We start from the raw sequence: 22,827 nt of genomic DNA on the forward strand, positions 1-22,827 counted from the left end.
GCCACCGTGGCTGTTACCAGAAGCAGTGATGGATATGGCATTGATGAAAAAGAAAAAGGATACGAAATGTATTTTAGATTAAAGTATAATACAAGAATATATAAACAATTACTATCATTATGTCCAGATTTACACAGACACATCAAAAACAGATGAAAAAATAGGAGTAGCTTTTATAATACCAGAATTTAAAATAAAAGTAGGAAAAAGAATTACAGATGGATTATTAGTATATTCAGGAGAATTATTAGTCATATTGTTAGCAGTGCAGTGGGTGGAGGATATAAAACCATTAAAAACAATCATTTGTTCAGACTCAAGTTCAGCATTATTAAGTTTAAAACATAATCATTCAGAGGGTAGACCAGACATTTTGTTGGAAATAAAACTTACTTTATTTAGAATACAAAGAATGGGATTAATATTAGTGTTTTTATGGGTACCAGCACATGTAGGAGTTGAAGGGAATGAGATGGTGGACAGGATGGCAAAGAAGGCAACACAAAACAACATTAACTTTATAATTAATATTAATAGGTCAGAGGCAAGAAATATAATTAAACAGAGAATCAGGAAAGAGTTGCAAAAAAGGTGGGATGAAGAAAAGAAAGGAAGATGGTTTTACAGAATCAACAAGATAGTAGGAGAAGTAAGAACTGGAAGGAGTAGAAAAGAGGAAAGATTAATTACAAGATTAAGAATAGGACATACAGGACTTAATTCTACATTGTTCAAGATGAAGAAACATAATACAGGAAAATGTGATCATTGTGGAGAGGAGGAAACAATAGAACATGTAATATTGAAGTGTCAGAAATATGAACAAGAAAGAACAATTTTGAGGATAGAATTTGTAGGTATTAAAGAAAATTTTATTTTGAGAGATACTTTGCAAAGAAGTTTAGGTAGCAAGCATATTCAAATTATAATTAGATTTTTCAAAAGCACTAAATTAATAAATAGAATTTGATTGTTGTAATAGTAAATAAGATTTAAAACCATGAAGAACCACACTCCATACCAGTAGGTGGCGGTAATGCACATCATAACGTTATTTGCCAACTGCCAAAAATAACACAGAAGAAGAAGAACACTGCTTAGAAGAGGAAAAGGCGTTTATTCTTAGCGAGGTTGTGAATGACGCCACGTGATGTTGAAAGATTGTCTCTGCGCATGCGCTGACCTCACACAGGAAGTAAACTAGTTGCAGCAGCGTGCGGCGACAGAGCTTTCAGTAGGTAAGAAAAAAGTTTAAACCTGTTTAATGTTCACATCAAAGATCAGTCATCGACTGATAACATAGACTGCTGTTCTGGTTCCGATCTATTTCAACCCAGTTTGAGTCTAGCAAACAATGGATCAGCAGACTGATCAGTGACCAGAACGAAGAGGCCGCTAGTCAGTGGCGGGAAGCTGAGCGGAACCATTACCGGTTTGATGTGGTTTCAAACCGATCTGAAACCCTGCGGAACACGTTTAACAGCGAGTTATGTTGAACTGTGAAAACCTCCAAACATGCAGGTCGGCGTCCCGTCAACTGTTTTCATCTAAAGTAAACCGGATATGAAACCTCACAATGACATAATTGATCCAAAATGGCTGATTTCCAGAGATGTTCTAAGTCAGTTTTACCTCTTTAAAGGTTGAAATAAACGTTTTAGGATCAGATGGAGGACAGCTTATGTGCTGAGGGCGAACAGCAGAAGATTTGATTATAGAGTCCCCACAGAGTGGTTTGGGGTAACAGTGGCAAGACTCAGAGGATTGTGTCAGAACATTCAGAACTGTGAGGGTCCAAAGAATCATGGTGAGCAGTCATCTCCCAGATTATCTCCTCTGCAGGTCCTACATCCTGTTACCTCCAGATTCCAACAGCAGCCCCTCATGCTGTGTTACACACATTTACATTCAAACAGATAAACATCCTTAGTAGAAATATTTAATTCAGAAAACACTGACTTCTGGTTTTATTGTCTCCATGGAGACGAAGAGAGATGGTCTCAGGAAAGTCTTTTTCATAAATTTTACCATGAGAATATTTTTAGCGTATGATACAGATTCAAATGATCAGAGCTGCCTGCAACTGTTGGTTTAAGCTTGGTTGAGGTCTAGGAAGGTGGGCTTGCTTTGAGTCTGCAGGCTTCTGCTGGGTGGAGGAACGGGTTTTTGGATCACTAGTTGACTGATTTGCTATTTAATCAACAGCACGCAGAGAGAGGCCAGACCTTCTGAGCAGTTAGAAGGACACAGAAGGATGATTGCAGAGCGGTCAGTCAGATCATCAAAACATCAAGCAACCAAAGTTCTTAAAAATCTGAGAAAGCCTGATAAAGTCCAGCTATCAGTGATGAAAGGAGTCAATGTTTAAAGGAATAAAGAACAAACTGAGTCATGTAGCGCTGAGAAGATGCATCAGCTCCTGCTGTTATAGTATTGAAATGTATTTATATATCAAAATATGCATAAATACAGGGTATGTGTACCTGACAGACTAACACCAAGCTGAGAACCAGGTTCTCTTGGATCAGGTTGGCACCATTTGTGCCTGGGGGCCATGTTGTCATGGTAACCTAGCCCAGACAGTGAAACTACTAAAATCTTCCCACAATGCACTTCTCAGCCTCTGGTTCATCCAGAGGAAGCTTCCGTTATAGGAATCGCTATAAATGAAGGAAACAAACGCAGTGTGTAGGTTTTATTTCAGGTAAGTAAGCAACCACTATTTATATACAGTAGCAAAAACCACAAACCGTTTACAGTAAAAATAAGAAAACAAAAGATAAAACAACAGAACTGAAAACCTAAATCATACAGCTCAAATCAAGTCAGTCAAAATCAATGGGTGTTCAGCTGCTTGGGGCCACAGCTATGAATCTGTTCTAGTCTTAAACGAGTTCATGAAAACATTAACAGCCTTTAACCAGAAGATCTCAGATGGCGAGAAAGGGCGTCGGGTTCTGAAAGGTCGGAGATAAAGACTGGAGCTTGAAAACACAGGCCTCAAGTGAGGAGTAACATTTTAAAATGAATTGTAAACTATACGTGTAGCCAATATAAGGAGATTAAAACCGGCGTATTGTCTCTTTCTTGTTTGCCTAAAGCCTGGAGATGGTCAAGAACCTTCCTGTTTAAACACACAAAAAGGCTGTTGTAGTAGTCAAGATGAAAGAATGAATAGTCGTCTCTTATATGGCTTTTACACCAGAGTTCTGGTTAATTTTTGGGAAAGATGTCCAAGGACTTGGTAAATTTATGGTCGAATCAAAGATAACACCACGGTTTTAGAAGAGCCCAGTACACCCTGGTATTGCTTGATATTAGGTATGGAGCCTAAAACAAAGCCACTGTTGATGCTGGCACAATTGTTTATTAAGGAGGACAACTTTAAATATTGCTTTCAGAATATCATCAGCATAAAAATAAGACACATCAGAAACCTTCCTGATTTTTTGGCCTAGGGGGGAATATACAAACAGAAGAGGTCCCAAGACTGAGCCCTGTGGTACACCACATGACCTGATCTGGTCTACAAAAACTCTGAATGTTCTGCCACAATTATTTGAGTGAAACCACTCTAGAGCTACACCTGATCAACTGACTATGATCAGCGTTGTGAAAAACAGATCCAGCAGAACCATCTCTGTGGAAGCTCTGGACCCAATTGACATCAAAATCTCTCTGGAAGCTTTTAGGAGGGTGGTTTCTGTGGAGCGGGGCTGATGAAAGCCAGAATGAATCTCCTGTTGTTCCATAACAGAAACCAGTTTCTCTACTTCTACACTTTCAAGAACCTTCACGTAAACGAATCTTAGAGAAGGGTCTATAATTTTCTAAACAGTGTGTCAGATCCAAACGGCACCTTTTTATTACCGGATCAACAACAGCGAGCTTGAAGGAGTTGAGAACCGGACCTGTTAAAGTGAAATATTGTGAATTTTTGCAATAGGAAAAAGAAAAGCACATTTTGACATCATGCAGACACCTGGGTGAGATGGGAACTGTAGTCTGCCTGCTCAGCTTGGCTCTGATTGAGTTAAGAAACTGAATTGTTCTCTGATAGCTCCAATGTGACATGACTGGTCTCTGCTTTGAACAGAACTGAAGCTGAAAGCTTTTAAATTTGTCAGGATTTCTTAAAGGTTTCTATGTGGAAAGTTTTTACAACAATGTCGATCTCCTGGTCAGCGACGTCAGAGCACAGCCGTCTTGGATAAAATCAACATTCCCACATTTTTGGTATTCAGTCATTAAACAGGTCTAGACTAACGTTTAATTTTAGAGCCTCTTTAAAACCAATTTACTGCAACATTTGTTCATGTTCCTGAAACAGATCTTGTGGCTCAGGACCCCTGGAAGTGAACGCCTCCTCGTCCAGGGGTCCATTTCATCTTCTGCTTTAGAGATGTCTCCTAACCCGTTTGTTTCTTCCCTGACAGTATGATGGAAAGGAAGAGAAAGCCTGAGATCATGCAAGAACATCCGGCTGAACTCATTGGCAACACTCCTGATAACAAGAAGAAGAGGAAAAGGGAGGAGAAGTTGGGCCTTCATCATGTTGATGAACTGACTGAAAGTCAGAGAAAGAAGAAGAGAAGAAAGTTAGCGAGTCAACAGGAACATCCGGCTCCTGTCAACCCCAACACTCATGGCGAGGACCTTAAAGAGGAGGAGGTCAACCTTTCTCCTTCTGGTGGACTGAAACAATGTCTGAAAAAAACTAAGAAAAAAAGGCACACAGATGAGAAGAACATCCTTCTTTCCACTGCTGAACTGATGCAGCATCAAGACAAGAAAAAGAAGAAAAATTGTGAGGAACCTTGTGCTGCTGTTGACCTCGACACTCCAATGAAGAAGAAGGATAAAGAAATGACGGAAGAAGCGATTCCTCCTCCGGATGGACCGACACATGACCAGAAGAAGAAAAAGAAGAAAAAGAAGAAACATTGTGAGGAACCTTGTGCTGCTGTTGACCTCGACACTCCAATGAAGAAGAAGGATAAAGAAATGAAGGAAGAAGCGATTCCTCCTCCGGATGGACCGACACATGACCAGAAGAAGAAAAAGAAGAAGAAGAAGAAGAAGATGGAGATGACTCCAGCTGTAGCTTTTGAGGAAACGAACATCAGCAGCACCAAGACGAAGAAGAAGAGAGGTGAGACCATGAGCCAGGAAAACAGGAAGAAGAAGAGAACAAAGCAAGGAGACATGAAAAGCACCCATGAAGAAGAGTGAGTGATGATTGGTAAATTAAAAAAAACTAACAGACACAATAGTGGTTCTTCTCCCGCAGTATGGTTCCAGGTCTAAACCAGGACTTGTCCTGGAGTTTGTCCTTACCTGATTCCATAAAACCAGCATAGAACCACTTGGAGAACCAGCTCGGGGCTATGTTAGTAGGTTTGTCACTTCTAGAACATGAGGTGTATTTCCTCTGATGTGTTCTGAGTTCCTGTAGAGGTCCACACAGAGACTACGTATCAGATCTCAATATCTGTCTCTGTCTTCACCACATGTCTTTTATTGGATCTATCTTCTTGTGGTCTCATTTTTTGTGGGACAGGTCTTCTGGATGTTCAGTTTTCTGGCAAGCGAGTCAACCCGTGCTGAAAACGTGACATCTGAAGACCGTTGGTCACTGATTGGTCAGGGGGCGGAGTCAGTAGTTACCGCATATTTTAATAACTAACATCTTCAACCGTTAAATCGTTGTACGCTGGGTTTATTGTGTATATGATCACTATAGCAAGCTAGCGTTAGGTAGCGTTAGCTTACCCTCATGTCCTCTAGCTGGTACCGCTCCATGGCGTCCCTCTTTTTTCTGCCTTCAGCCTTCTCTGGATCATCTTCCACTGTGAGTCTGACAGCAGCCAAAGAGTAGCAAGTCCTCCATTGTTGTGTTTGTGTCTCTACTAATAACATCACGTTGCTGGCTTGCTATGATGGTCCCACCCACACTGAGATGGTACTTAAATGTAAAGAAAAATGAATCAAACCGTGTAGAGCTGACCAAGCTGAGTCCAATAAGGTAGGTACTAATGGAAAAGGGGCAAAACGGCGGTTCCACACAAGCTTCCAGGTGGACTTTATGAACAACAGAACACTGGTCCTGGTTTATCTCTGGAACCACCTGAAGAACCCCCATCCCAAGCAGAACATCATGGTCAGTTACTGCCCTGTCAGTATGTTACCTATGGTTAAGTAAAGTGGTTCTGTGGAGATGGATCTGAGTAATGTTCTGGTGTATTTCAGAGTAAACAGGGCGCTGGTGGAGGAGCTGCAGGAATATATGCCTCACATCAAGAAAAAATGTCTCAGTCAGATCAAGAAAATGTTGAGATGTGACCTTCAACGCTTCAGGAAATTCAAACAGCAAGGTACTTGTTCTGGAATCACTAGAGATGTCCTGTTAATTAGAAAAAAGTATCTAGTTGTCCTGTGGGAGAACTTGTGGACCTGTTGATGCTAGGGTGTCTTTGAAACTGGCTGTGCTAAATGGTTACATACTCCTGTTGCTGTGCTGGGGCAAGATTTCTGCATCTTCGTTCCTCGTGAACTGAAGGTGATGGCACCAAAATGTCAGCAGCACTTAAAGGTGTGTGTTTGCTCTGTATACCCCTCCAGGTGTTCTTGCACGTTTTGGGAGGTTCTCTGAGCAGGAGAACCAGCAAATCAGAGAGAACATAGCAGGCTTCATGGCTCTGACAGGCATCAGTTCTATAGAGAAGCTTCTGTTTCCTAAGAGGTTCAAAGAGGAGCAGGTGACCATCACAAGACTGAAGAAGGAACACCGCTTCATGGAAAGGATTGGTATGTATACATACTGTTTCTGTAAGGTTCTCAATGTTGAATTCTCCATTATCCCTATTTTCTACAGCTAACCGGAAGTGCAGTTACACTGTCAGACCACAAGGGCTGCGGCAACCTAACTCTAACCCAACAAAATTACAGCTAACAGCTGATTGAGAGATGATACTCCATCTTTCTTTTTGTCTTTGTCCTCCGTCTGTCTGTCTTTGTGCAGCGGATGAAATCCCTCGACCATGCCAACAGGTTTACCTTCGAGCCCTGAAGATGTTTGATGAAAAGAACCACATGGGAAGGTGAGACATCAAACCCTAATTTCTTTAGAGAAGTCCCCACTGTATATTTCACTGTAAAACTGACTGTATAAACCACAGCTGAGCTTGCTGTAGAACATATGTTGTTTTCTTGAATCAGGTTCTCGGAGGAGGAGCTGGCGACTCTGATCAGGTTCCATAATCTCCATGGGAACAACTGGAAGCTGATTTCAGAGAAGATGGACCGCAGCGCCTACTCACTGCAGAAACGCTTCACCACAATCGGTACGAAATGACATTTAAAGCTCTCGCTACACAGACATGAACTGGTCATGTGACCCTTGTGTTGGTGTCCAGGAGTTGGCCATGGTGTCTGGAGTGCAGACGAAGAAAGGCGGCTGAAGCAGGCAGTCAGGGAGCACCTGGAGGCTCAGGCCAGGAAAGGGTTACCTGGTTCTGGTCTGAGCAGAGACCAACTGTGCAAAAAACTTCCTTGGAGGGAAATCAGCCAAAAGGTCCAGACCCGGTCCTGGATCCAGTGTCGCACCAAATGGTCAGTTTCCTTACTACCGCTGTACTACCACATAATACTGCTGTTTATAAAGGGTACACAAAATCTGAATTCCTCGACATTTTAGCATTAATACTAATATTTTTTTCCATATTCTATTCATTAACCATATTCTAAAATTTGCATTATCCTCGTAAAAACGTAACATTAATTTTATTAGTTTGTTTCAGCCCCCTTTGGTTAAGTGAAACTAACCTCATTAAGCTAGTTCTGCTAGACAGGCTATGCTAGAGTTTTCATTCTTTACCACTAATGTTTATGTCTTACCTGCTCCCTTATGAACAAACTTTAATTTACAGCATTTGCTGCATTGGCAGCCAGTGCTTTCTTATTTTTTATCCTCTATTTCTCTGCTCCTCCTTTCCTCCTTGGCTGTCTCTGTGTGTCTCTGTGCTGCTGTGACAAACAACCTCAGACGAAGAAAGGAGGGTGTGTCTGTCTTCAGTCTGGGAGCTTCAGTCAGCCATGTGAACGGCATGGATTGTTTAAACAAATCAAACGCAGACTGAACTGAGCCTCTGGTTCTGCCCCTCAGTGATAGCTGAGCAAACCAGGCCAGTGGGAAAGGTCCCGGTGCTCCCAATGGCCAGTCCGCCCCTGAGCCTAGGTGACAGGAGTCAAACAAACCTTCTTTTAATACGGCAGTTCACACATTTCAGCATCAAGGCCAGAAACCAATACACTGTGATACAATAATCACAAATATGCAGCTTGACCTGTTAAAAATCAATTGACTGCATTGAGGTCTTTATAATACCTTAACTATAACCCCAAATCTCTGATGAGCTCTGCGCCGTGGATGCAGACCAGGAGAAAAGAGAGAAGGAGGAAATTCAAACCATCTCTTCCATCGATCACGATGGGCAATGCGAGATTGTTGGGAAACAAGTTGGATGAACTCCAAGCCCTACAAAGGACCCAGCCAGAGTACCGGGCAAGCAGTATTATGTGTTTTACAGAGACATGGCTGCAGGATCATATCCCAGACTCCAGCATCTCTCTGCCAGGCTTTCTGACCATATGAGCAGACAGAGATTTAAAGAGGAGCAGCAAACACAAAGGAGGTGGACTAGCAGTACTTGTGAACAACAGATGGTGTAATCCAGGACATGTAACTGTGAAGTGTCGTCTCTGCAGTTCAGTATTGAACTGTTAGTAGTAAGTTGTCGTCCATATTATTTACCCAGAGAGTTCACCAGTGTTACTTTGGCAACAGTATACGTTCCATCTTCCGCTGTTGCCGACACTGCCCTTGTTCAGAGGCAACCTGTAATAAAACTAACTGTGAGAAAATTGTCACAGGAATCTGAAGAAGCTCTGCAAGGTTGCTTTGAGGTTACAGACTGGAACGCACTGTGCCAGCCACATGGAGAGGATAAACTTCTGTGTGGATAACATCATCCCCACCAGAACCGTGAGATGCTTCCCCAATAACAAACCCTGGGTCACCAGTGACCTGAAGGACCTGCTTAACAAGAAAAAAAGATCCTTCAGAAGGGAGACAGAGAATTATTATTATTATTATTAGGAGTTTACAGAAGCAACTTAAAGTCAAGATAAGAGACTGCAAGGTGTACAAGAAGAAGCTGGAGAGCAAGCTCCAGCAAAACAATATCAGAGATGTGTGGTCAGGGATGAAGAAGATCACAGGCTTCAAGCAGAAGGATGATCAGACCGATGGAGGTCTGGACAGAGCCAATGAACTGAACACATTCTTCAATAGGTTCAGTTCAGAAACAAGCTCAGCATCCTCCTCTCCTGCTCACAGCCAAACAGACATTCCATCTTCCTTTGGCCCACAGCTTTTCCGTCACACCTCAAATGTTTTATCTTCTACCTCAGCCATGAACCCTTCTGCTTCTACGTTTGCCTTCAACCAGAAGGTGCTGATGCTCCATTAAATAATAAACCATCAGAACCACCTTTCAGTTTGCTTATTGCTGTGGAGTTGGAGTTGAAGATGCCATCAAACACCTGCTTCAACAAACCCACTGTCATCTGGACAAAGCCAGCAGCTCTGTGAGGATCATGTTCTTTGATTTCTCCAGAACATTTAATACAATCCAACCTGATTTGCTTTGTCAGAAACTCCAGAAGACTCAGGAAGAGGCCTCAACAATCTCCTGGATCAAAGACTACCTGACAAACAGACCACAGTTTGTGAGACTGAAGGGTTGTGAGTTTAACCAGGTAGTCAGCAGCACAGGAGCACCACAGGGGACGGTACTCTAACCTGGACAACAGACTGGAGTGGAGATGCAACTGTGAAGCCATCTACAAGAAGGGACAGAGCAGACTGTACTTCTTGAGGAACTTTAGGTCCTTCAGTGTTTCCAGCAAGATGCTGCAGATCTTCTATAAGTCTCTTGTGGAGTGTAATCTCTTTTGGGATAGCAGCATCAGAACCAGGATCTTAAAAAGCTGGCTGTGTTCTGGAAATGCTTCTGTAGCCCCAAGAGATGATTGTGCAAAGATGGATTCTTTATAAAATGATTAACATTATGGAGAACCCTGAGCATCTTCATCAGACTGTCCTACAACAACGTCTTCAGTCAGAAGCTTCTTCAGATCTGCTGTAAGACGGAGCGCTACAGGAGATCCTTCCTGCCCACAGCCATCAGCATCTACAACGACTCTTTGAGGAAACCTTCATAATATGAGATATAACAACATTTAATTTCCCTTTGGGGTGAATAATGTATTTTTTAATTAAATTGAATTTAATAGCACAGTAGGTATTGCTGGGTTGCAGTCACATGAACCGGATGACGCATGAAATTCAGATGGGGGGCAGGAAGTGATTTCCTCCGGTTCAAAAAACAGTGAAATGGATCACAGCGGGTATGCTAATGCCTTAAATAGGCTGCCGCAGATGAGATATCGCGGAAAAATATGCATACATTTAGGATATGACCCATATAGTCTTAATAAAACAGGCTGTCATATAATCTGGAGGATTTACCTGGCGTCAAGGCGATTGACATAACAAACTATCTGGTTCTGCAGACCTTGTATTATACGGCGAGCCAAATGAAAGCTTTCAAAAGCCTCGAAGCCTACAATTATGTTGTTTCAGATTGGGTCAACCATTTAGGACCAAAAGAAGCTTTAAATGGCTGTCTTGTTTCTGCCGGGGTGAGTAGTGAGTTGTGCTATTTTAAGTAATTAGCCAATGATAACAATGGTATCACTAACGCTATCAACGAGTTAACCACAGTTATTTCTATGTGCTTGGATCTACTTGTACATAATTTATTTAGCTTCTGTAAACCCAAATTTGTCCTAGAGTTGAATGTTTATGTTGATGACACTACATTTCTCCAATGTACGTAAACCTTTTGCAGAGATCTACAGTATATGTACATACTTGTCTTTCTAAGTAACTGTCTAATAAAATATCTGAAAATATGATTGAATAAATGGTAGCATCCTTACCTGTTAGAAAGAGGTTGCTGCAAACTCTTGCATTATCTGTTTCCGCACCTCCTGTTTTTAGCTGTAGATTGTTGATCCACCTTTGTCATCTTTTTTAAGTAGGTTTTTTTTAAATGAACTACTTTCAGAACATGAATAAAAGCTTTATCTTACTCCTGATTGGAGCTGTTGCATCAACCGTACACGGCAGAGAATTTAGGCCAGTTGACACCGAATCAACAGAAGGAAACGGGTTAGTGTACAACTGCATGTACTTCCTGCCCCCCGTCTGCATTTCGGGACGTCGACATTGTCATCAGCAACACAGCAATACCTGTCAACACTATTCACTATAATGCACAGCTCCCACACTACTTACTGATTTATGTTAAAGGACAGTACATATTTATATTTATCAAAGCATCTGCAATCTTCTCAGCTTTAATTTGAGCCATTCTTTATAAAAATCGAAGAAGAAATCAGGGCGCTATGACAGAAGCTTGCTCATCCTGCAATGGTACCTGGGTGTGCATGTCACTATAGCGGCTAATAGGCCATGTCCAATCCAGTAATATATACCACAGTTCTTTGATGTGCATACTGTATGTGTTGCAGGCTGTTCTTCCTGGAGCACCGCTTGACATGGTACGGAAATGTCTTCAACAGAGGAGCTGATGGTTATGAAGCCAAAATCCACCTAATCACTACGTAAGGTCACACGACAGTCACAAGACACACCCAGTCACCTGTGATTGAAAGCAGGAACTAGAACATGTGAGCCACTGAAATGGGTCTCTGTTTTGATGGGGTCCAGTTTTTCAGAAACATGCATGTGGATGCAAGGAACTGGTGCTTGCATCAGCAGTTCTAAATGTTTAAGCATCATGGGATGCCTTGTTTGCTTTAATTTGTGTACACACAAAACCAACATCAGAACCAAAAGTGTGCTGCCATATTTTCAGCCGTAATCTAGCTCTTACTTTTGAATCCTGTTCTATCTGTAGCACTGGGTTCTAACTGAAGGAGCCTGTTGTAACTAGTAGTGTGTTCTAACTGCAACAGTGGGTTTTAACTCCAATTGTGTGTCTGTGTCCACCTGTCTCTGTTTCTCAGGTTGTACAACACATCTGTGGAGGATGCCGCAGACATCAATTGGGAAGAGGTTGCTCAGGCTGTCGGGTGAGGTCAAAAGTCAAATAGCTGCTAAAGCTGAAACTACTCCAGAGTACTGACTTTAGTGCTGTGAGTGGTACAGTCTGTAGTATTGTGTAGCACTGACTATAGTATTGCATTGCAGTGAGGTGACTACATGGAGCGTCCAGCGAATGTTCAACAGACTGAAGCAACGCAAAGTTCCACACTCCCACTCTTTGTCATTTCAAGGTGAGTATTGAGGTACTTTGTCATCCTACTCAATTACTTTATAATTCAGCTGTAGTTACAGTTCAAATAGTTCTCTTGGGGGCCAGGTCTCACTTTAGGTTATTTATATAGCACCAATTCATGTTGTCTCAAGGCATCGTACAAGGTTAATTTAATCGAATCATTCAGATTCCAAGTCAAGTTCAAACATTCCAATTGATGCTAGTTATCAAACAGTTCAGTCAGATTCAGTTTCTAATTCAAGTTGGTTAAATGCTTTTCTAAGAAAACCCAGCAGATTGCATCCAGTCAGTGACTTGCAGCATTCACTCCTCCTGGATGAGCATGTAGAGACAGTGGACAGTCACTGGTGTTGACTTTGCAGCAATCCCTCATACTGAGCATGCATGTAGCGACAGTGGAGAGGAAAAACTCCCTTTTAACAGGAAGAAACCTCCAGCAGAACCAGAACCAGGCTCAGTGTGAGCGGCCATCTGCCACGACCCACTGGGGGTTTGAGAGAACAGAGCAGAGACACAAAGAGAACAAAGAAGCACTGATCCAGGAGTACTTTCTATGGGAAGGAAAAGTAAATGTTAATGGATGTAGCTCCTTTAGTCGTTTCATCTAGAAAGAAAGAACAGATAAACTCTGATCCAGTTTTCAAGGTTAGAGTCTGAAAGAGAGAACATAGAGTTAGTTACAGTAGAAGCTCAGTCAGTAGCCATGTCTAGGAGAGAGAAAGGGTTAAACACTGAAAGACAGGGCTATGTGGATCATCGGTAGAGGGTGAGCATTAAGTTGTTGCCTGCAGAAGCTCGGACGATGCCCCTCTCCAGAAAGGTGTCACAGGTAGACACAGAGTCAGGCCAGGTGTAGCTTCTAGGAAGAGAAAAGAGAGAACAAAGTTAAAAGCTGAAATAACAGCAAATAATGCAGAATTGGAGAGTAGTATGAGAATGTAGCGAAGAGGGTGAAAGTGGTCATTACGTCCTCCAGCAGCCTAAGCCTATAGCAGAATAACCATCTAACTATAATAATCTAACTATAAGCTTTATCAAAAAGGAAAGTTTTAAGCCTAGCCTTAAAAGTAGACAGGGTGTCTGCCTCACGGACTAAAACTGGGAGCTGGTTCCACAGGAGAGGAGCCTGATAACTAAAGGATCTGCCTCCCATTCTACTTCTAGAGACTCTAGGAACCACCAGTAAACCTGCAGTCTGAGAACAAAGTGCTCTGTTAGGAACATATGGACCAATCAGATCTCTGATGTATGATGGAGCTAGATCATTAAGGGCTTTATATGTGAGGAGGAGAATTTTAAATTCTATTCTGGATTTAACAGGGAGCCAATGAAGGGAAGCTAAAATAGGAGAAATATGATCTCTCTTTTTAATTTTCATCAGAACTCTTGCTGCAGCATTTTGAATCAGCTGAAAGCTTTTAACTGCATTTTGTGGACATCCTGATAGTAAAGAATTACAATAGTCCAGCCTTGAAGTAACAAATGCATGGACTAGTTTTTCAGCGTCACACCTGGACAGGATATTTCTAATTTTGGTGATGATTCGGAGTCTATCCAGTGGTTATAGGGTGCGACCAGCACTTGTGACATGTCGTGTATTCATATTTAAATTAAATTTACTATATTTATATGGTGCCAATTCACAACAAATGTTATCTTGTGGTACTTAAAAAAACATGTCAATCCACTCGGTTTCGCTCTACTCGGTACCTGATCAGTTTTCCCCGACCCGCTGACGGCTGGAGCTATGGTGGCTGAAGACATCAGTGTAGTGCACTGTGGCACTATTAATGTTGCTGTGTGGCATTAGCTACGTTTACATGGACATAAATAATCGGAATAAACGGCCAATCCGAGTAAAAATGTGTCATGTAAACATGTCAGTCGTTCTATTCGGATCGGATTCGGCAGGATCGACTGAGAGGGGTGGTTTATGACGATTAACAATCCGATCCTTAACCCTACAGGATCAAGTTAAGAATGAGGCGAGGTGACCTAAGTGCGCATGTGCACCCCGCATCAGCGTGACGTATTTCCAGCTTGAATGGCTAAACGCTCTGGCTAGATGCTAACAGAATATTCTGATCAGCAAGTTTACACAACACATTTTTAGTCCGATGAGCCATTTTATTTTGATTACTTATGTCCATATAAACAGTATAATCCAATTATTTTTTGTTTTTTAATCTGAATACATTTTACATTGTAGATTGTAAATATTTATATTCTGTAATACAAAAACAAAACCAAAGAGCAAAGTGTGAGTCAAATTCCTTGTTTGTTTGTACGAACTTGGCAATAAAGCTGATTCTGACTCTGATTCTTTAAACCGATCGTGAAATGTTGTGCATGCAAACATAGCTAGTGTCTTATTAAAGTAATCAGCACGAAATTATAGAAAATAATAAATAGAAAATAAAAAAATACTAATAATGTTTGTATTATTTTATCTGCTAGAATATCTTCTATATGTTTTTTATGTATGAAATGATCCACTGGGATAATTATCTGGACCACAGCCCAGCTGGAACTTATAAATAAGGCTCAGTGGTTCTGATGTGAGGGGGGTGGCAGACGCTGGTTCTCTGAAGGACCGTCAGTAAATGTCAGAATCAAACACGCTGTTTCATGGCGGTTTGTTTTGGGGGAAATGTTTGTGTCTGAACAGCTGATTTTATGTGTGATCAGCTGGTTTAGGATGTTATTAACTACAGCGCCCCCTATCTGCATGTAGTTCAGACAGCTGATGTCTCCTGTTTCTTTTCTTTCAGCCTTCAGGCTGGTTTATGATTAGTAAATAGTAAAATTATATTTGGGTTTGACCCACTCCAGCCGTTGTGGTCCTTATTATAATAGTGTATTGAGTTTTATTACCTTTTCCCTGCTCTGCCTCTTGGAAAACCTTCTCATTCCTCCTGGATCCACAGCCAATCAGTGAACAGCAGTCTGTTTGTGTCACATGTTGTCCCGACTCAGTCCCAGTCAGACCTGCTCAGGAGCGTGGACCAAAAAACTAGGTACCGGTACGGAAAAACAGTACTTGAAACGCTCCCAAAGCGGGCCGAGTTGAGTCGAGTAGGGCCAAATGGAGCCAGTGGAAAAGAGGTAAAATTGTATTCTCCCAAATGTTATAGATTTAGACCAAACAGGATTTATAAAGAAAAGACGGACCAGGCGAACAACACAGGTGATCAACTATATTAAAATATATCACAAACAAGCAGTTTTATTACGTTTAGATGCTCAAAAACCATTTAACAGTGTAGACTGGTTCTTTCTATATAAAGTCCTATTCCCATTTAATTTATCTTCTAAATTCCTCAAAAGTAATGCAGAATAATAATAATAAATCCAATATGAAAATCTGAATGAATGGGGAATTATCAGGGTTATAAATATTGAACAAGGTTGTAGGTAAGCATGTTAAATGTCACTATTACTGTTTGCTATATTTATAGAACCTTTGGCACAATGGATTGGAGAGGACTCTAAAATAGATGGCATTGAGATAAATTGGAAGGAACAAAAATTAGTTCTTTATGCAGATGATATTTTAATTTACTTGGCGAAACCACATGAATGCTCACCAGAATTACATAGAATCCTGATGGAATACGGTCAGTTTTCACCATAGCCTGAATTCACACAAATCTCAGGCATTGTCATTTGATTATTTACCTGATGATAATGTTTTATTTTAAAAATGGATTTTTCAAATAAATTGGAAAAGGGAAACAATGCCATACCTGAGAGTAACAATCCCAAAAGATATGAGTAATACTATCCAGGTTAATTATGACCCATTAATAGTGGACTTTATTGCCCTGTTTTACACAGAGTAGAAGTTATAAAAATTATAACAATGTCAAAATTATTATATTTATTTCAAACAATACCAGTAGAGCCCAGCAGCAAAATCATTTTCAGATTTTTATGGCAAGGAAACCACCCAAGGATCAGATTTAAAACTTTACAGCGAACCAACAATAATGGAGGCCTCACTCTCCCCAACATGAAAAGTTACCATAGGACAGCACAAATAAATATATAAGTCCAAAGGTGCAATCCAACTTATACAGCAAAATGGAAGAAGATTAAAAGTGCAACGTAGAGTAATCCTCTGCCATCAGCAATTAAAAATATAGATCTCATAAAACATCTTGGAGAATTGAATTTATGCTCAGAAACAGCATTTAATGTCTGGACAAAATGAGTTAAGATAAATAAGGAATCTTTGTTGATCAGATGGATAGCAAACCACCAGAACTTTATTCCAAATAAAACGGATAACACATTTTAAGAAATGGATCCAATTGGGTTTGGTGAACTGTAGCGACCTTTTACATATAGGCGGATTAAGGACTTTTTAAGATATCAGACAGACCCATAGTCTTGACAATACAGACTTTTTCTGCTTCTTACAGATTAGACACTATTTAGATAGACTTTGGGTCATGACCGAAAGAACGAGATCACGGATACAAGCGGCTGAAATGAGCTTCCTCCGTAGGGTGGTCGGGCACTCCCTTAGAGATAGGGTGAGGAGCTCGGCCATCCGGGAGGGGCTCAGAGTAGAGCCGCTGCTCCTTTACATCGAGAGGAGCCAGTTGAGGTGGCTCGGGCATCTATACCGGATGCCTCCTGGACGCCTTCCTCGGGAGGTGTTCCAGGCACGTCCCACCGGGAGGAGGCCCAGGGGACGGCCCAGGACACGCTGGAGGGACTATGTCTCTCGGCTGGCCTGGGAACGCCTTGGGCTCCCCCTGGAGGAACTGGAGGAGGTGTCTGGAGAGAGGGACGTCTGGGTGTCTCTGCTGAGTCTGCTGCCCCCGCGACCCGGTCCTGGATAAGCGGAAGATGACGAACGAACGAACCCACATAGGCCCTTTTTTGATATTTTAAATATCTTAGGTATTTCTAAAAATATCCAAGTCCCAATAACAAGTTGATATCAAATACTGCAAAACATAGAAGGTGAGAATACGCTGGATATTAAAGAAAAATGGGTGAAGGAAGGTAAAATTCATATCCATATTGATGATGTGACGAATATTCTATTTAACTGTTTAACTAATATCATGTGTAGGAGAGTGCGGTCTTATCACTGAGCTAAAATGATTAACACAGAACTCAGATATATCTCTCTTCACAGCCATCACGGGAGGGAACTTTTATTTCTCACAGCGCACAAAAACATCTTCATCAAAATCCCAATACCTGTTTTTCAGTCCTTAAAGGGCGGTTTTTATACAGATACGAAGCATTGATGTGTATTGGGGTCCTCTTGACCAATTGGAATCATCATACTCATTTACGTAAAACTTTTTGGCATCTACAACATTAAATCTCAGTTGGGGTTCCGGGAATCCAACTCCAGCCGAACATCTGGAAAATATCAGATTAGCCTACGTGACAGTTTATAATAAGATTCTCATTATTTTGGTCAACTCCTCATTCCTGAGCTAAACTGGACTGCTGAATTGATGTCACTCTGACTTGGATGAACTGTAATCTGTTTCCAGACGGCTTGCATGTTTACTCAGAGTGAACAATTATTCACAGAATTCATCTTGTAATGCTAAAAACAATAACACTTTTAATCTAATCAAACAAAGCTTTAAGCTTCCACACGTCTTTTGGATTTGCCCGAAATGGTCCTGGTACTGGAGCAGAATTAGGCAAAGTGTCAATGAGGTCACTAAAACGAAAGTGCCCCTAAAATTTGAAACTAACTTAACAATTTTTCCAACCTCTTCTGGGAAAAATGGTGTGAAAGGAATCAGCAAAAGATAAATATTCAAGATTACGTGAGCTGCCAGTAAAAAGGTAATTACTCAGAAACGAAGCACTCATAAATAGACAAAAAAACTGGATAAAAGTGATCCAAGATATTTTTTAGATGGAGAAACTTACATTTACATAAAATAAAAATCAAACAATTCTGAAAAATGTCTGCACCCATTTGTGTATGGTTTCTTAATTATTATTTATTAATTAATATTTGTCTATAATATGTATGTATTATACCCATGTATGTATATATACACAAAACTCTTGCAACTTCTGAAAATGAAATGGGTTCTGCTTCGTCTTTCAATAAACATTTGAATAAATAAAAAATGAATAAAGGTGTCTTGATATGTACCAGTCAACAATTTATATTAACTCTACAGATTTTACTTTGTGAAATCTCTAAAAATCAGTTTGCTTTGCAGAGGAAACTTTCTGTCCAAGTACAAGCTGAGATGATCCTCAGGTGTTAGAACAAGGATTAGTTTCTTATGCGTCCTCTCCATCTCCGACCTTAGAGATCATCGACTTCCTGTACCATCACGTGGTTCCGTTCCTGCAGAAGAGGCTGAGGTCCCACAGCACGTCGTGGGTGGGGCTACGGGAGCAGCAGCAGCAGGACAGGTATCAGCTAATAGACATCTTTAACTCGGACGTGGAAGACGACAGCGACGACGAGGAAGTGAACAACAGCTGACCTCCAATCGGAACACATTGATTGGTTCACAGGACCTGCCTCCATCCACGAACGGGGTGAGCTTTAACCCTGGACAGGAAGTGGACTGGCAGATGCCTTTATTGTGAAATTCAACATGTATTTACCAAACTGAATAAATGTTTCTGTTCTCAAGATTTTATTTTGAAAGAAATACATTTACATGTTTGACCTGCTTGGCTGATCACGCAGGGACTGACTGCAGTAACGGCAGAATATGAATTAAAATAAATGTATCAAATCAGTTGCACACATTCAGATTAGCAGACTTTAATAAAATAAATAGCAGCAAAACTACAGGAAGTGACAACACATCCCCATGACAGACTGCAGCAGGGGATCCTGGATACTGTAGTTCACTTGTTGCTGATGGCCTGCAGGCTACTTGTCCTCTTCATGATGTTTGGAACAAACAGGAGTCCAGACGCTCGCTCGATGGTTTCTATTGGAACCAGAAAACGCTCAAGAGGAACCTTCTCATCGATTGGTTCATTTGGTAAAACATAGGAGCGAAGCTCCACCCCCTTCCCATCAGCCTGCTCCAGAATCAGCACCTGAGGAGACCAGGGTGGGGTGGACTGAGAAGACAGACTGGTGTGCTGACAACATCAACAGAGATTTGAGTCTTACCTTAAAGAAGTGTGTAGGCACGGCAACATGGTTACAGCCAATCACCTGGTACCTGACATAGAGTTTTCCATCATCTTCCTGCCTGAAATACAATCACATCTAGAGTCTTTAAACTCCACCCCCAAGCACTGAAATGTTTTCAAAGGACTAGGTGGAGTTACCTGGGCAGGTTGTGATTGGGTGCGGTAATGTTACCTGGGCAGGTAGAGGGGGCCCGTGCACACATAGACATTGAGGTAGTGTTTGGTCAGAGAGCGGCAGAGCTTCTCCAGGTTGTTCCAGGTGTTTTGGTTCAGATTAGGGTTCTGCAGACACACAGCAGGTGGAGTAAATTCAATAATTCTGACCAGTTTAGAACTTTAGGTGGGTAGGATCCAACGGATGGAGCTGGGCAGGTGTAATCTGTGCTGCTCTCCAGGTTTGTCTCGAACTGGCCTCACTGATCCATCAGTGATCAAACATCTTAGGAACTGCTTTCCACTTGGAGTATTGATTATTGACTCAGCAGGACATTATGCTTCCTGCCTCTAACCTGTGTCAGGTGTGCTTTTACCTGTGGAGCCACGTTGCTCAGGTAGAAGGTGTCCTCCATGGCCTTTTGACTCCACTTGTGATTGGCTGCAGCAGCCAGGTGACCCCTGTCAAAGCCACTCCCCCTGTAGTCTGCATTGGTGGCTCTGTGGAAGACGTGAACGCTGTCGATGAAACACATCACGTGTTAAACTCTACCAAGCAGCCCCGATTTACCTGTCCACAGAGGTCCTCACCTGTCGTCCTCTTTGAACTCACAGAGTCTCCTGTCTGACGCACCTGTCAGCGAGGCGGGGTTTAGCCTCTCTATTACCCAGGATGCAGTGCGTGTGCGAGGATCATACGACGTGATGTAGGACTCTCTGGATCTGATATTGGCCAAAGAGGGGAAGCCGTACTTCATCACAGCTCCAGAGTTACCTGGACTCACCTGGACTCAGAAGGAGACAAACCATTCAGTGCAGTGTTTGGATCAGAACCATCAATCAGTTCCAGTTCAGGGCCGACTCAACCATCGGACGATCTGTCCTTGCAGAAAAACCTAAGTTTTGGGTTGAAGTTAAAATGTCCAAAATGTCTTGGATAACAGTTATTGAGCAGGTCACGCCTGGAGCCGTTTTAGGTTCTGTCTGTGAGGAACCGCAGGAACCTCAAATGCTCTCTGTGTCACTTTAAAAGCGGTTCAGACATTCATCGCTGCCTGTCTTCATCTTTTTTATTCCTAGTTGAACAGAATCCGTTCAAACACGAAACAATCGGATTAATAAACTTTTCACTTCTATTAACCAACTGAAACCTGCAGTTAGTCTCGACTCTCACAGCGGTTCACTGTTGACTGGTGGGTTCTGAGACTTCCAGACTTCAAAAATCTGTTTCAGTTTTGTTTATTATTCAGATTGGTTTCTAAGGAAACCCAGCTGCTTGGGTTTAGTCCCTGACATGCAGCAATCCCTCATACTGAGCATGCATGTAGCGACAGTGGAGAGGAAAAACTCCCTTTTAACAGGAAGAAACCTCCAGCAGAACCAGAACCAGGCTCAGTGTGAGCGGCCATCTGCCACGACCGACTGGAGGTTTGAGAGAACAGATCAGGTTCTGCAGTTATTTCCAATGTTGTCTCACTTGCTGAGGATGAAGTAATCATCTTCAGGAGTATGTCAAAGATTTTATTTTTAATAGAATCAATTTTATTTAAGAAGAATCCCATAATGTCATGACTGCTAAGAGCTAAGGGAATGGATGGTTCAACAGAGCTATGACTCTGAGTAAGTTTAGCAACTGTACTAAAGAGAAACCTAGGATTATTCTTGTTCTCTTCTATTAATGATGAGAAATAAGCTGTTCTAACTTGGTGAAGTGTCTTTTTATACAACAGTAGGCTATTTTTCCAGATTAAGTAGGAATCCTCTAGGTGTGTAGAGCGCCATTTTCTCTCCAATTTTCTAACATTGTGCTTTAAAGTACGCAGCTCTGAATTAAACCAAGGAGCCTCCTATTAATGATTACCTTCTTCATCATTGTCTAATGCATCACGCAATGATGAAGAAACACTATGAACAAGAGAATCAATTTGTGAAGAGGCAGAAACAGAATTATTGCCCTCCACTGTGTTTTTCAGTGATAATGAGGAAATTAAAAGTGGAACAGATTCTTTAAAGGTTGTTACAGCATCGCCTGATAATGATCTATTATAATGAAATTTTCTTTCAGATGTGGAGTACTCGGTTAAATTAAACTCAAAGGTTATTAAGAAATGGTCAGACAGGACAGGGTTCAATCCACATGTCAGCACAAGGTCCAGAGAATGAAGACAGGAAGGTTGAGGAGGTTTCTGTTCTCCTAACACGGACAAGAACCTTGAGACGACGTGCTGTGAATTGGCGCTAAATAAATAAACTGAATTGATCCGCTCCTTCCTGAGCGACTCACATACACAGTTATTCACTCACGGTGAGTTCGGAGGCCCGGACGGTCAGAGGCTCCGGTACCGGTAGGACCGGAACCAATCTCAACAGACCGGCTTTCTGCTCCTCCTCAGCCCGTCCTCTGAAACTGAGCAGATGGTTTACTGCTGCTCCGAGTCCCGCTCCGAACAACAATGTGGCTCCGGTTCGCCGCAGAAGCTTCATGGTTTCGGAGGATCAGCCGAACCGGACCGCTTCTGCAGCCCCACTGTTGAAGTAATCTGAATTTAAATCTTAGGTCCAGAAGCTATAAGTCCAGGAAGGTTGTTTTGAAGGTTGCACTGTAAGGTAACTTCCGGTGTTTGGTCTGACATGAGGGTCCGCATCATTTCTCAACCGGCGCAGAGAGGAGACGGAGTCAAAAGTGGGGGTAGAGTGCCGCCACTCCACCTCAGACTCCACCCCCGACATTAAACACCAGGCTGGTTAGATCCAAATATTGTTTGACCTGGTAAGAAATTCAAATATTACTGATAAGTGAATATATTTTCTTTTACAATTCAGTCAAGCCAACCACGCAGTTTAACCCTTTAATTCCCAGGCCCCTTTCGGAGAAATTTACCTGAAAATGACATGCCCCAAATTAATTGAAGATCTCTCAGGACCTACAGGGTTGATTTCAACTTTTCTGTTACCACAGTAAAGGTCATGCTTTAGAGGTCTAAAATTCAATGCTTGTATTATAGAGCCAAAAGTATTAAGTCCCAAGACCAAATCAATGAATTTTGGTGGTCCAATCATTTCCACAGCTGCATGTGTGGAGAACCTT

The 22,827-nt window shown here is 41.7% G+C and overlaps 2 protein-coding genes across 3 annotated transcripts; one reads left to right on the plus strand and one right to left on the minus strand.

The window, feature by feature from the left end:
* Positions 1-1,105: 1,105 nt before the first annotated feature.
* Positions 1,106-19,070, plus strand: LOC124877865 (transcription termination factor 1-like). The gene is made up of 11 exons (XM_047381460.1): positions 1,106-1,238; positions 4,437-5,228; positions 6,250-6,374; positions 6,622-6,807; positions 7,022-7,100; positions 7,219-7,343; positions 7,416-7,611; positions 11,659-11,751; positions 12,157-12,222; positions 12,341-12,426; positions 18,737-19,070. Exons 2-11 carry the CDS (start codon positions 4,438-4,440, stop codon positions 18,913-18,915), a joined length of 1,926 nt encoding a protein of 641 aa, XP_047237416.1. The 5' UTR covers positions 1,106-1,238; position 4,437; the 3' UTR covers positions 18,916-19,070.
* Positions 19,071-19,187: 117 nt separating this feature from the next.
* endog (endonuclease G) lies at positions 19,188-22,365 on the minus strand. 2 transcript variants are annotated; one of them, XM_047381462.1, is made up of 6 exons: positions 22,044-22,365; positions 20,331-20,524; positions 20,117-20,240; positions 19,759-19,868; positions 19,564-19,645; positions 19,188-19,487 (listed from the first exon to the last, which is right to left on the minus strand). In XM_047381462.1, the coding sequence occupies exons 1-6, from the start codon at positions 22,221-22,223 to the stop codon at positions 19,290-19,292; spliced, it is 888 nt and encodes a 295-aa protein (XP_047237418.1). In that variant the 5' UTR covers positions 22,224-22,365; the 3' UTR covers positions 19,188-19,289. The 2 variants fall into 2 exon arrangements, with proteins under 2 accessions (XP_047237418.1, XP_047237417.1); XM_047381461.1 differs by having other exon boundaries at positions 20,117-20,258.
* Between the last annotated feature and the right edge of the window lie 462 nt (positions 22,366-22,827).

This window comes from Girardinichthys multiradiatus, chromosome 12 (genome assembly GCF_021462225.1).
Source record: "Girardinichthys multiradiatus isolate DD_20200921_A chromosome 12, DD_fGirMul_XY1, whole genome shotgun sequence".
NCBI lineage: Eukaryota > Metazoa > Chordata > Actinopteri > Cyprinodontiformes > Goodeidae > Girardinichthys > Girardinichthys multiradiatus.

Excerpts from the sequence above, each read along its gene's own strand:
- LOC124877865 (XM_047381460.1), top strand. The coding sequence starts at position 4,438 with ATGATGGAAAGGAAGAGAAAGCCTGAGATCATGCAAGAACATCCGGCT. Across the intron at positions 7,344-7,415 it reads GAAACGCTTCACCACAATCG|GAGTTGGCCATGGTGTCTGG; the intron begins GTACGAAATGAC and ends GTTGGTGTCCAG. Across the intron at positions 7,612-11,658 it reads ATCCAGTGTCGCACCAAATG|GCTGTTCTTCCTGGAGCACC; the intron begins GTCAGTTTCCTT and ends TATGTGTTGCAG.
- endog (XM_047381461.1), bottom strand. The coding sequence starts at position 22,223 with ATGAAGCTTCTGCGGCGAACCGGAGCCACATTGTTGTTCGGAGCGGGA. Across the intron at positions 20,259-20,330 it reads GAGTTCAAAGAGGACGACAG|CGTTCACGTCTTCCACAGAG; the intron begins GTGAGGACCTCT and ends TTTCATCGACAG. Across the intron at positions 19,646-19,758 it reads GGCCCCCTCTACCTGCCCAG|GCAGGAAGATGATGGAAAAC; the intron begins GTAACATTACCG and ends ATTGTATTTCAG.